The sequence below is a fragment of the Pristiophorus japonicus genome, chromosome 2 (genome assembly GCF_044704955.1).
Source record: "Pristiophorus japonicus isolate sPriJap1 chromosome 2, sPriJap1.hap1, whole genome shotgun sequence".
Classification (NCBI taxonomy): Eukaryota; Metazoa; Chordata; class Chondrichthyes; family Pristiophoridae; genus Pristiophorus; species Pristiophorus japonicus.
Genome location: NC_091978.1, coordinates 284,569,737 through 284,583,949, shown reverse-complemented (window position 1 = coordinate 284,583,949; position 14,213 = coordinate 284,569,737). Strand labels below are relative to the sequence as shown.

The window sequence follows — 14,213 nt, the reverse complement described above, 5'->3', positions numbered from 1 at the left end:
AGCACACTCTGGGTGAAGAAATTTCTCCTCATCTCAGTCCTAAATAGCCAACCCTTTATTCTGAGACTGTGACCCCTGGTTCTAGACTCCCCTGCTCCCTGCATTTACCCTGTCAAGACCTGTAAGAATTTTGATTGTTTCAATGAGATCCCGTCTCATTCTTCTAAACTCCAGAGAATATAGGCCTAGTCTACTCAATCGCTCTTCATAGGACAATCCCCCCATCCCAGGAATCAGTCTGGTGAACCATCATTGCACTCCCTCTATGGCAAGTATATCCTTCCTTCGGTAAGGAGACCAAAACTGTACACAATACTCTCGGTGTGGTCTCACCAGGGCCCTATATAATTGCAGTAAGACATCTTTACTCTTATACTCAAATCCTCTTGTAATAAAGGCTAATATACCATTTGCTTTCTTAATTGCTTGCTGTACCTGCATGTTAACGTTCAGTGATTCATGTACAAGGACACCCAGGTCCCTCTGAACACCAACATTTTCCAATCTCTCACCGTTTAAAAAATACTGTTTTTCTATTTTTCCTACCAAAGTGGATAACTTCACATTTTTCCACGTTATATTCTATGTGCCATGTTCTTGTCCACTCACTTAGCCTGTCTATATCCCCTTGAAGTCTCTTTGCATCCTCCTCACAAGTTACATTCTCACCTAGCTTTGTATCATCAGCAAACTTGGATATATTACATTTGGTCCCCTCATCCAAATCATTGATATAGATTGTGACTAGCTGAGGCCCAAGCACTGATCCTTACGATACCCCACTAGTTACAGTCTGCCAACCCGAAAATGACCTGTTTGATCCTACTCTGTTTCCTGTCCGTTAACCAGTCCTCAATCCATGCTAGTATTACCCCGAATCCCATGAGCCCTAATTTTGTTTCATAACCTCTTGAGTGGCACCTTATCGAATGTCTTCTGAAAATCCAAATACACCACATCCAATGGTTCCCCCTTATCTATTCTGCTAATTACAACCTCAAAAAACAGATTTGTCAAACATGATTTCCCTTTCATAAATCCGTGTTGACGCTGCTCAGACCTATTATTATTTTTTAACTGCCTGTTACCACGTCCTTAATAATAGATTCAAGCATTTTCCCAACTACTGATGTCAGGTTAACTAGTCTGTAGTTCCCTGTTTTCTCTCTCCCTCCTTTCTGAAATAGCGGAATCTACATTTGCTACCTTCCGATCCGCGGGAACTTTTCTAGAATCTATGGAATTTTGGAAGATGACAAACAATGCATCCACTATCTCTGTAGCCAGCTCTTTCAAAGCCCTAGGATGTAGGCCATCATGTCCAGGGGATTAATCGGCTTTCAGTCCCATTAATTTGCATTAATTTCTCCAGTACTATTTTTTACTAATACTTATTTATTTCAGTTCCTCATTCTCGTAAGAGAGTATAAAGGGCACCCATGTTGATGGAATAGATGGTAGTTGAAGTAGAGATGACAGAAGCGATCTGTCAATGATGAGAGAGGTAATGAGGTCAGACTGGATGGAGACTTGTGTAAAGACTTGCAGTATGGTGAATCTGTTGTGGAAATAGAGTGTGGAAGACCTTGTGGCTGAGGGAAGATATCTCTGTAATGTGGGAACTTTTACTTGACTTTTGAAGCTGTCAACTCATCAGCTGATTCAATGGCCACTGAACTCCCACCTCAGCTTGACAGACGTGGTCTACGACCAGTGTGGACGAATGAGCTGGCAAATGCAGGTGAGCTGAAATTCATTAAGTGGCTCTAAACAAGCCACTAATTACCTGAATTGGGCCCCCCACTGTGAACCCGCCACTGCGTGTCAGGTCTGCTCAGCAATGACAGACATAACATCGGGAAAGGCACGTGGCGGCAGGTTCAAAGCGAGTTCCCAACGTGCAGGGGAAGAAAAACACTTTCCCACCTGACCCGCCATCGATCGGGCCCGCTGATCCCCTGGAAAATCTCGGCCAATATGTCTTATTCATTCACTTTAATGGGTTATTAATGTTAAAAAAATGTTGCTGAAAATTTCAGCTCAGAGAAAAATTTAAGATAATTGTTCAAAACATCACAAAAACTTTGCTGGTCAAATTTTTGAGACAGATTGCTTTCAGCCATGGTTCAGTTGACTAATAATAGATATTGTTCAACAGCCTATCCCTAGAATTGGAGATAGAGAAGTCAAGAAAGGGAAGGGAAGAGTCAGAGATGGACCATGTGCAGGTGAGGGTGGGGTGGAATTTGGAAGCAAAGTTGATGAAATTTTCCAGTTTGGGGTGAGAACAAGAAGCGACACCGATACAGTCATCAATGTACTGGGAAAAAAGGAGGTGCGATGAGTGTTTTTGTGGCGGAGGAGCAGTGAGAGATCGTGGCAGAGGTGCGGTGAATGTTTGTGATGGAGGAACAGCGAGAGATCATGGCGGAGGTGCGGCGAATGAGGGTACGGGGCCCAGAAGAGCCGAGGGCCCAGGGGCAGCACGGGCCTGCCCACACTGCGATATGTGTGCGCACTAGGTCCGTGCAGCAGAGCAGGTCTCTAGTGGTCCTGGTTAACCCTTGCCACTGAATAAAGGCCTAGCTCTGTCAAGCCCGTGTGGTAGTTGATGTGCAATGGTCACCACACGTTAAAAAAAATCCACGCACAGGCATCTTCCACTCCCTCAATTGAAGTTCAGGACTGGAACATCGGGTCCTTCATTGAAACATCTGTGAACTCATGTGGAAGCAAGTCATCCTCGTTCGAGGGACCGTCTATGATGATGATGATGAGTGGGTAGCACTCTTGCTTCTGAGTCAGAAGGTTGTGGGTTCAAGTTCCACTCCAAAAATCAAGGCTGACACTCCAGTGCAGTACTGAGGGAGTGTTGCACTGTCGGAGGTGCCGTCATTCAGATCAGACATTCAAACGAGGCCTCGTCTGCTCCCTCAGGTCGACGTAAAGAATCCCATGGCACTATTTCGAAGAAGAGCAGGGGAGTTCTGCCAGTGTCCTGAACAATATTTATCCCTCGGTCAACATCACAAAAAAAAAAGATTATCTGACCATTATGACATTGCTGTTTGTGGAAGCTGGCAGTTTGCAAATTGGCTGCCATGTTTCCTACAGTACTACAGTGGCTGTAAAGCGCTTTGGGATCTCCTGAGGTCGTGAAAGGCGCAATATGAAAAAGATTTTCTTTTTCTTTTTCAAAACAACTCAACTCAATTTTCTGCTGCTTAATTCTTCCGCATTGGTGCTTACTGACTGAATGAACTGCTTTTGATTTGTTCACAATTAACCAATCCGATGTCTAATTGGTGATCGACCCATTGTAGTTTACAGCCCAAAACGAGGCCATTCGACCCGCCATGCCTGTCCAGGCGTTTGCATTCCAAATCTAATCCTACTATCCTAATTTAACAAATCATCATCATTTCAGCCAATCACAATTTTGTTTTCCAATGGACACATGGTGCCTTGGAAAGGCATGACTTAACAGACACACATTAGATGCAAGACTGTTAAATATATACCAGCACACCTCTTCTGTGGCATTGCTCACAGTGGGCTCAATTTTCCTCAAAGCATTTTTTCGGAGTACTTGAAGAGTTATGCCCGATTTTGGGGGGCCCCAAGTATGTCAAAAAAAAATATTCTAAAGTTTCCCCCTTGGATTTCTTCATTTTGGCCTGGCGTAACCCGACCTTTAGTTTTGGGGGTGGAGCCTTGATCTGCATCAAAAAAATCGGGCTGCCATGGTAACCAGGGACACAATGCGGGCTGAGGTTGCAAAGTGAAGCATACAACCAGCTCCCAACACATTAAAAGAATTGAAAAACACATAATTACCTCCAACCCTCCTCCATTAAAAATGCAGTATTTTGTAAGTGACAAACAGTATTGCGTTTATACGTAACTTGTAGCATCAGTTTTGATTACTGTGGATGGCATTATTTAATGCACCTCAATTGTGCTGAATAAATTATACTGGCTGCACACATTGCATGCCCTTGTTTACTCCAAAAATTAGAGCATTACTGTGCAAATTCAGGTGTGGACACGCTGCAATGTGTACAAATGGTGGTTATCTGAATTTGAGAAAGTCAGAACATCTAATATAACCTGGCTAGCACACATTATATGTATCTGCCAGTGAATAATTCACTGATCTGCGCAGTTAAACGCAAACCAGCAGCCAAGTATAAACAGCATCATTCTCATCAAGGCATTGTGATATTATGACAAGCAATGGAAAGTCAACTGCTGTGGGCATTACACTTGAGTCAACACAAGGCAAATCCACTACAAAGCTGCACGAGTTAAGAGTGGCACTGTGCCCCTTGGCCTAAGTTTGGGTTTTAGTCTTGCATTTGCTATTACACCAATATGAACATAACACAAAAATGAAGGCCTTGGTTATTCCAGTAACAAATCTAGGTGGTTATACTGCAGTTGAAATCAGATTTTGGAATGTAAAAATAAACAAAACCTCACTACTGGCCACATGTACTGGCGCTGGTAGAAAGAGTGCAAGGAATAAGGGTGATCAGGTACCAATTAAACTAAAAAATTTTAATTAGGCAGAATATTTTTAACATTTGTTATTTATTTGTAAAACTTTGTGCAGTATGCTACCATGGCCAAAACAATTTCTCTTGTTTTAGAACCAGGAAGTTTTACATCATTGAAATCATTAAATAATAGTGAAACATTAGCCTGGACTTTGTGGTCAGTGACGAACGAACGCTGCTTGCCATTCATTAGGTTTACAGCTGTCCACAAACTTTTCATCCTCTACAAGGGATCTGGGACCTGTGTGAACTCAGACAGCAATTTCTTGATTTCCGCGTTTAACTGCACATGTGCAGATGCTGGAAGTTGCTGTCCAATTTATCCCATAACAACGGTGAGCGTTGTTAGCCTTACCCTTATTCCTACCACAAAATCCAGGTCATTATTTTTCTTCTCAATTTTCAAGAATTCAAAAATATTTTTAAGATCGAACTATTAAATTAATTAATTATAACATGAATTGACTTTAAAATACACTGTCCATCTCAATTTTTCATTTGTTTTAAACAATTCTGGAAGTTACATCATTGCAAAAAGGGTAACACTGAGACTGACTGCATAGAAACTCAATTTAAGTTAGCTGAAATAAAGACATTAAGCATAAGCAATGTTTACTATTGAGCATTCTAAGCAAGATGTTATCAGCACCCACAGTTTAAAAATAATAGGCATGACCCCCAATTTTAATCGTTTTGAATGGTGAACGTGGAGCCGATGGAACGATATCCGGCTACCCTGGCTCGCCGACGTTAGGCCTTAACCATTTTAATTCCTAGACCTTATTTAAATGCACCAAGCCTGAACCGCCCGAACTTGATGTCAATGATGTCAGGCCAGCGGGCGATTACGGCAGGGGACTACTGCCGGGAACTCAAGGAAATGGTCCCCACCATTATTAGATCATGAGTTTAATGTACTTGCGTTCATATGGCATCTTAACACATCATCAAAACATCGCAAGGTGCTCTGCACAATTAAATACTTTTTGAGGTGTTGTTATTTAAACAAATGAACAAAAACAGACTGGGAGGACAATTACCGGTTATTCATCGTCACTGCTCTTGCTTTGGTCTATACTTTAAAAATAACCAAAGAGGAGACTCTTTAAAAAAAACTTCGAAACAATTATGAACAATATATTTTACAGCATCAAAGGTCATCAATGCACTGGCCCTGTAGGATGCCATGCAAGTAATATGTAAACTGTAGTCTTCATATTCCAATGTCACTTACCATAAGCTTCAATTTAACTTGATTAGTATGATGCCATTCCAGCACCTTTTCAAACAACTTGGGTTGTTCATAGGGATCATTCCTACAGGAGAAGGCCAATGATTAAAACTAACAAGCAAATGGATTTCACAAATTAAAGCTGTACTGTTATTAAAAACATTTCTTTGAGAGTAGAAAAAAGGTCATTTCAGGTTCTCTCTCATAAGCAACTTATTATAGGTATGTCAGGGAAATGAAGATAACTGATTTAAGGCATCAGACCACTCCTTAAAGAGCCCACCCTTAAACCTCTCTCCTCCTGAACTACTGCTACAACTCTAACCTCTCCCTCCTCTTCCTCGTCATGGTCTTCAGACACATTATAAGGAGATATTTAACCACCCCAGGATGGGCGAGTCAGTGGGATGGGAGGAGTTAGATTTAAAAAAATGGGGAACATGCCTACTTCCAGCTTAAACAAGGCGGGTGAGCAACTGCTCTCAAGAGGCAGGCCAGTAATTATAATATCTTAATGAGGCTGCGTGCCTCAGATTTTGGCAGCCATTTGGATTTAACGGTTGCAGGCCAGGTTTCCCAGGGCTCGGGAAACGGAGTCGAGAGTTGCTTGATCCAGCAGGTAGGTAGCTGCCTTTCCAGCACTTCTTGTGGGCTAGGAGGAGCAGGAATGCTTCCCCTCAACCCCCCAAGCTAACCTCTCATGATCTGCCTCCATCCCCATGATCTCAAGATGTCCTCCTCGTGATCTCTCCCTGGCTCCCTCCTCTCTGGTCCTCGATTATGTCCATGAACATCAGGTTTTCCCACACAAGCCAGCCTCTTAATCTGGTCAGCTGCCAGGCAGAAAACAGAATACAAAAATTCAAATTAGGTCCTACCGTTAAATTCAGCAGATGCTGACAGTCGCCTCCACTCCCTGCCCCCAAATAGAGGGGCCATTAATGGCACTTAACTCTGTATCCATCTGTTTGAATGGCTTCAGTCTGGGGTCCGTTTTGCCTACAATATTGCAAGTTCTATTCAGGTTTTATCTGTTTTTCTTACTTTAGATTTATTAGCTTTCACATTTTAGGCTCATGGGAGAAAGCAGTCTCTGTATGGCCTAGAGAGTTTCTTCACCAGCTCGGATATCTAAATAAATTTTGATAATGTGTTCAGAATTTGTAATTACTTTGGATATTAGGGCCTAGAACTTGGCCTCCGTAGTGCCTCCGATTATCGCCTCCGGGACAGACGAAAGAAACGACTCACGCTAAATTGGCCAAGAGGTTTGCAGCGGTGGTAACACCTTGCGCCATGAACTCCTGTGCCCGGATATCATGACGTCATTGTCCTGCGCATCTGAATTTTTTTGATTATTCTTCAGCCACGATCAATCAGTCCGGCATTCTGCTGGAGTGCTTGGGCTGATCGGGCTCGATTGCGGCTGCCGACAGGTACCAGCTAACTCATCCCAATACAGAGCCTGCAGCGAAGACCCTTCCCTTTAAGGGAGAAAAGGAGCCTCGGATCCCGGCAGCACTACATGAGACATTGTGCAACGCTGCACCACTACCACCCTGCCTGCGTCCTTTAGCGATCCAACGGAAGCGGTAGCGCTTGATTTAGCACTCCACTTCCTTCCTGGAGCGCAAACACCGGGGCCAAAATTGCCCCTCAGTCCTTAGGCTTCAGTTCTTAGTTTTTAAAAATGTATTCATGAGTTGTTGGTGTCACCGGCAAGGCCAGCATTTATTGCCCATCACTAATTGCTCTTGAGAAGGTGGTGGTGAGCTGCTTTCTGGAACCGCTGCAGTCCATGTGGTGAAGGTATTCCCACAGTGCTGTTCGGGAGGAAGTTCCAGTGTTTTGACGCAGCAACGATGCAGAAACGGTGATATATTTCAAAGTCAGTACGGTGTGTGACTGAGAGGGGAACTTTCAGGTGATGGTGTTCCCATGCACCTGCTTTCCTTGTCCTTCTAGGTGTTGGAGGTTATGGGTTTGGGAGGTGCTGTCGAAGAAACCCTGGCGAGTTGCTGCAGTGCATCTTGTAGATGGTACACAATGCAGCCACGTTGCGCAGTGGAAGGAGTGAATATTGAAGGTGGTAGATGGAGTGCCAATCAAGCAGGTTGCTTTGTCCTGGATGGCTTTGAGCTTCTTGAGTGTGGTTGGAACTGCACTCATCCAGGCAAATGGAGAGTATTCTATCACACTTCTGACTTATGCCTTGTAGATGGTGGAAAGGCTTTGAGGTATCAGGAGGTGAGACACTCGCCACAGAATACCCAGCCTCTGACCTGCTCTTAAAGCCACAGTATTTATGTGGATGGTCCTGTTAAATTTCTGGTCAATGGTGACCCCCCCAGGATGTTGGTGGGCGATTTAGCAATGGTAATGCCGTTGAATGTCCAAGGGCAGTGGTTAGACTCTCTCTTGTTGGAGATAATCATTGCTGGCACTTGTGTGGCACGTAAATTACTTGCCACTTATCAGCCCAAGTCTGAATGTCATCTAGGTCTTGCTGCATGTGGTCACGGATGGCTTCATTATCTGAGGAGTTGTGAATGGAACTGAACACTGCAATCATCAGTGAACATCCCCACTTCCGTTCCATATGATGGAGGGAAGGTCATTAATGAAGCAGCTTAAGGTGGTTGGGCCTCGGATACTGCCCTGAGGAACTCCTGCAGTGATGTCTTTGGGCTGAGATGATTTAGTTCTGGATCTTTTAGTAGGTATAGGAATTCTTTGGCTAATATATATGTATATATAAAAAAGGTGCTGTTGTAAAAGCTGAAAATGCACCTCAGATAAAGAGAAAAAAAAAGAAAGACTTGGATTTATAGAGTGCCTTTCACGACCACCAGACGTCTCAAAGCTCTTTACAGCCAATTAAGTACTTTTGAAGTTTATTCACTGTTGTAATGTAGGACGGGTAAAGAAGTTATTATTGTATGGCCATATAGGTTTGAAATGTTGATGTGCACATTTCCTTGACATCAAGGAACTTGAGTGTTAAACCAGCTAGCCCAGAAACAGCTACCGGCATGGAAGGTGAGTCTACCCAGGAACAAAGGATCCAGGAGGAACACATACCACCTCTATAGACAGAGATTCATCACTCAGGTCTCAGAAGATTAACAGCAACCTCCCAGAGGAAAGCAAGGTAACCAGTTCATCAACGCCCGTTCAATGGTACAAAGTCATACACGTTCTATAACATTGCTAACTATAAGTATAATGGGAGACAAATTCAGCTGCTTTGCACTTCCCGTTTGCGCCTGCGGGGGACGGTAACGGTATGCTAAGGTTACAGACCGAGCAAAATTCCCTGTCGGTTTTGCACTGGCGCTAACACTTACCACCTCGGTCTCTAGCGTCCCGTAGATCGTAACGTCATCAAGTGCATAGCGCCTCGTTACCGCCCTGGATGTGAAATTCGCTCTCGCCCCCTGCTGCATCAGCAGGTGTCAACAAAGGCAGCAAGAGGAGGCGTTGTCACCTCGGCTGGCCGCTTAGGAGCAATAATTAAAGGCAGTGGCATTCAGGTAGGCCACACTTTATTCTTTGCATCAGTCTGGCGCCCGCTGAAAGTTTTTGACGCCTCAGTGCTGCGCGATGTCCAAACCCTCCACTCTCGGAGAGTGATTGTGGCTGCAATGACAGTCACACAGGTCCCATCGCCCCACAGAATTGACAACAAGAATGTTGCAAACCATCATTGGCCCTTCCCTTTAAGTGAGGGAAGGAGCCTCTGATGCTGGCAGCACTGTACTGAACATTCTTCAGCACCCTGCTGCCACCGCCCCTCTCACACACTTTAGCATCCTAAGAGAAGTGGTTAGCGCTTGATTTAGCGCTCCACTTCCTTCTTGGAGCGCTAAAGCTGAAGTTCCCGGGATCAAAAAAGGATTATCACCTGCTGATGCTTTTCACAGATTTTTAAAGTTTTCGCCCCAAACAGGGCGCAATGGAATTTCTAGCCCATAAACTTTAATCTATTCAGTAGAGTGGCTATCTAAGACTGTTACCTTGTCAGCTCTCTAAGGAGTCTAATTCTAAATGAACCTCATTAATTTATATTAATTTAAAACACTGATCTCAACTATAATTTTAGAATCAGCAAGCAATTAATGCTGAATTACAGTGACATAACTGAACTGTCCTGTAACCTGTTATTTAGTTTGTCAATTAATGTTAATTATTTGTATACTCAATGTTTAAGTGCTTCTAACCATGATTCTAAGATTAATAAACAATTGTTAGTTGATGTGCTAGTTGTCTGACTTCTTTGATAATTGGCAAGAAAGGGATGATTCAATCAGTACATTATACGGATCCTGACGGGAGTTTGTTAAGAGTAAATGCAAATATAATCTGTACTGGTCGATGTAAAACAGTTTACTGAGCCAAACTTAGGAGTCACTGGGGGTAAAACATGTGTGTGGCAGAAGAATTGCCGGTGTCACCACTAACACAAATGGCTCAGCAAGCCAGGGAAGGGGCACCCAGGGTCTCACACACAGCACTCCAGCTTTGTGCAGGGGGTCAACATTGCAAGAGAAGTCAGGTCCTCTACCCACAGGGGCCAGGAGCTCTCCAGAAAAAACGATGTGGGACCACATCACCGAGGCTGTCACTGCCAGCATTGTTGCTCCCACGACCTAGCTCCAGTGCCAAAAGAAGTTTCATGACCTCAGACCACTGGTCAAGGTCAGTGAATGCATCTTCAAAGGCCGTTTCCGACCAATTGCATCATTAACTTCAGACACTGTTCAATGCATGACTCACCCCCCACCCCCTCCATCACTCACCTACCAACAATCTGTATCAATCGCAAGGCACATCTCTCCCATTCCTAGCCTCACCTCACCCCCTTGGAGGAAGATTAGGAAAAGGGGAGGTGCAACGAGACCTGGGTGTCATGGTACATCAGTCATTGAAGGTTGGCATGCAGGTACAGCAAGCAGTGAAGAAGGCAAATGGCATGTTGGCCTTCATAGCGAGGGGATTTGAGTATAGGAGCAGGGAGGTCTTACTGCAGTGTACAGGGCCTTGGTGAGGCCACACCTGGAGTATCGTGTACAGTTTTGGTCTCCTAACTTGAGGAAGGACATTCTTGCTATTGAGGGTGTGCAACGAAGATTCACCAGACTGATTCCCGGGATGGTGGGACTGACATATCAAGAAAGACTGGATCAACTTGGCTTTTATTCACTGGAGTTCAGAAGAATGAGAGGGGATCTCATAGAAACGTTTAAAATTCTGATGGGTTTAGACAGGTTAGATGCAGGAAGAATGTTCCCAATGTTGGGGAAGTCCAGAACCAGGGGTCACAGACTAAGAATAAGGGGTAAGCCATTTAGGACCGAGATGAGGAGAAACTTCTTCACTCAGAGAGTAGTTAACCTGTGGAATTCTCTACCACAGAGTTGTTGATGCCAGTTCATTGGATATATTCAAGAAGGAGTTAGATGTAGCTCTTATGGTTAAAGGGATCAAGGGGTATGGAGAGAAACAGGAAAGGGGTACTGAGGGAATGATCAGCCATGATCTTATTGAATGGTGGTGCAGGCTCAAAGGGCCAAATGGCCTACTCTTGCACCTATTTTCTATGTTCTATGTTTCTATGAGACGGTTTATAAAGTTAGATTGGAAAGTTTGCTTTGAGGAGGTTTTATTTCAGCATTGTGTCTAAGAGGTCAATAACAGAGGGAAGGGAAGGTGTGGAACTAATGTTGCAAGGTGAATTGGGGTTGTCGTCACCGGGACTGTAGATGGATGATTCCATCCTGGATATCCCAGCCACAAAGCTTCTGGCTGGGATGCATCCTTCCGTCTGCTTGCTCCTCTTCTGCTTGCTCAAAAGGCAGCAGTTCTGACAATACAGTACTAGTTTAGTACTGCAGCAACTCGTCAGCGTAGATTACGTGCTATATATAATATACCTCATAAATAACATAAACCTTCTCAAAACATTTCAGTGTTTTATACAGTTTAAACTATTAAATAACATTTCTGAGCGAAAAGTTATTTTGGAATAACAATTTCTTTTTGTGTTATTGAGAGGGACTACTATTTGCAACAGGGTTTCAAGGGTACATTTGAGGTACGTTAAGCCTGTGCTTGGGCATTGTTGCTGAAATCGGTCAGTTAGACCCTGATTTTGGGAGAATGATTACCTATTCAAGATGTCAGCCATTAAAATCTCAACGGTAAAAAAAGTTCCTTGGTATTGCATTTTACCAACAAGAGCTTTAGCAAAAACTATAAATCCACCATGGTAAGTGGGAGAAAAACTATCAAGTAAATAACTAAGAAATTGAAGGAAATTTTCTGGAGGAAGTAGGATACACAGAAGAATAAACAAATAAATTAAATACTTATAACTACTGCAAATCCACCATAGAAGAAGGTAAGGTAAGAAATAATAATGTCAATAATTGAAGTTAAGTGGTCAAAATTCGGTACTGCCATTTTTGAGGCGGTACCATCGCCTGGGAGAAATTTTTAACATCTCGTTTTAGGCACGGTCCCCAAACACAAAATTCAGTGTTGCTGCCTAAAGAGTGGATAGCACCGTAAAATCATGGCGCTGCACACTTACCTGGAGGCACTACCCTGCGCTAAGTGGGCCGTTAAGCGTGGGCTCAACATCCGACAGTTAGGCAGCATTTGGAGCTCCGCTACAGACATAGTGGCGTCACCTGGATTTAATTGAGGCGTTGATTAGGTGCCTCAATGTCTCGTGGGTATATTCGCTTCCTACGCACTCACTCAGGCCGTGAGCATGGCAGACCTTGAAATTACATATAACGCCCAGATATCACTCATTCTTGCACAAAATGGAAACTGACGGGCTTTTTAGGAGACTTATCGCCCAGCGTTATTTTCCCAATGGGCTTAATGCTGAGATTCAATATTAACGCCCGGCGACTGCTTTTTGTCACAAAGAGCATATTTATCCAAACTAGGGCCATGGAGATCGCCCATCTTCAATATCACCATCTCGCACACATATCGCCCACAATATCGCTCGCTCAAAAAACTGCCCACAAAAAGTGGAACTAATCGGAATGAACGCCAGCGGTGTGGCTGGTATTTGATAAATCCCACTCTTACGTGAGGAGCTGATATCGGAAAGATTTGACTGAGAGAGCGCTGATGTGAGTGACAACGCTGACACACTGCTGTGTGTGTGCAGCTCAGACATCAATGGTGCCCATAACCTTGGTGCCAGTTAAAGTTTACGTTGATTGATGTTAAGTTGTATTTAACCCTTTCATGGTAAGGAATCACCAGTGTGTAATGGTCCAGCTATGTGAGACAATATGCAACAAGGTTATGTTCAATAACAAAAGTTTAATACCAACATTGGTCTGAAATCATAAGTATCACAGCCAATAACACCCAACCCCTGCGCACACCCCACTTTTTCCATCATTGACATCAATCACATGTTCAACATGTCCAGCAACACAGAATACAAAAGCAAAGCAGGAGCATGGTCCCCAGCCCCATACATTACAACAAACTGCATACTCCCAGATGGAAATATAACACAGCCATCACTTGCGCACATGCACCTCACTTTCTTTCCCCCCCTCTCTTTCTTCTCCCCACCTCTACCCCTTCCCCTCCTTGCTCCACGGCGCCTGGCCGAGGAGCTCCTCAGGCGGTGCCTCATTGGGGGTGATGAAGGCAGATGCGTTGCTTGCACGGGTACGGGAGCGGGGGGTGCCGAGGGGGCAATATTCTCTGATGCACAAGCAGGATCTTGGTCCTTGCTCTCATCTGTCGTTCGCAATGGTGGTGCGTAACCCAGGGGGTGGTGTGCCGCGCTCTGGGACCACTGGGAGGGCTGTGGCAGCAGTGTTCCTGGCAATCGCATCCAGGGACTCTGCCAAGCATGGAATGTACTCGGTCATGTTGGCCAAGTGTCGGGATATGCCTCCCAAAGCTTCGATGAGCTGGTCACCAATGTCTACAGTCCTCCTGGACAACTGTACCATCTCTCCGCTGTCATGTCGCGCTCGTGGAACAGACCTGCCGCGTTCACGAGACCTCCGCAGGGTCGGTGCCGTCCTGGGGACAAATGGGGTGCCCTGTGGAGAGATGCTTGGGGCCAGCATCTCCAGAGTGGAGGCGGGAATGACCGGAGGACCAATAGATGGCCTTGGGGTGAAATGGGTTCTGGAGCATGGCGATGGAGGTTCTTCGAAGTCCGCGCTCTGATCCGTCGAGAACAGACCCAGCGGATTGACGGGCGACAATCAGAGCTCCTCAGCACCAGATGTAGGATCGTCCACCGACTCCTGCCCCGCGCCCCCACCTTCTGGCCTTTGTGACCTTGCCTGGGGCAGCGTTGTTGGCTGAACTGCAAGACACGAATTAGGTTGTTAGAGGAGAAGTGGGTGCTAGGGTGACAAGGTGAGTCC

General features: G+C 44.7%; 1 protein-coding gene across 7 annotated transcripts in view; it reads right to left on the bottom strand.

Annotated features, from left to right (window-relative positions):
• The window catches only part of LOC139233945 (uncharacterized), a 926,529-nt gene that overhangs the window by 760,998 nt on the left and 151,318 nt on the right, over positions 1–14,213 (bottom strand). For all 7 annotated transcript variants that reach the window (XR_011588246.1, XM_070864651.1, XM_070864643.1 and 4 more), the window contains one exon: positions 5,794–5,875. Coding sequence is in view for 6 of the 7 variants with exons in the window: in XM_070864651.1 (XP_070720752.1) it covers positions 5,794–5,875 (82 nt within the window). In the remaining variant the exon portion in view is untranslated. The remainder of the gene's footprint in view (positions 1–5,793; positions 5,876–14,213) is intronic.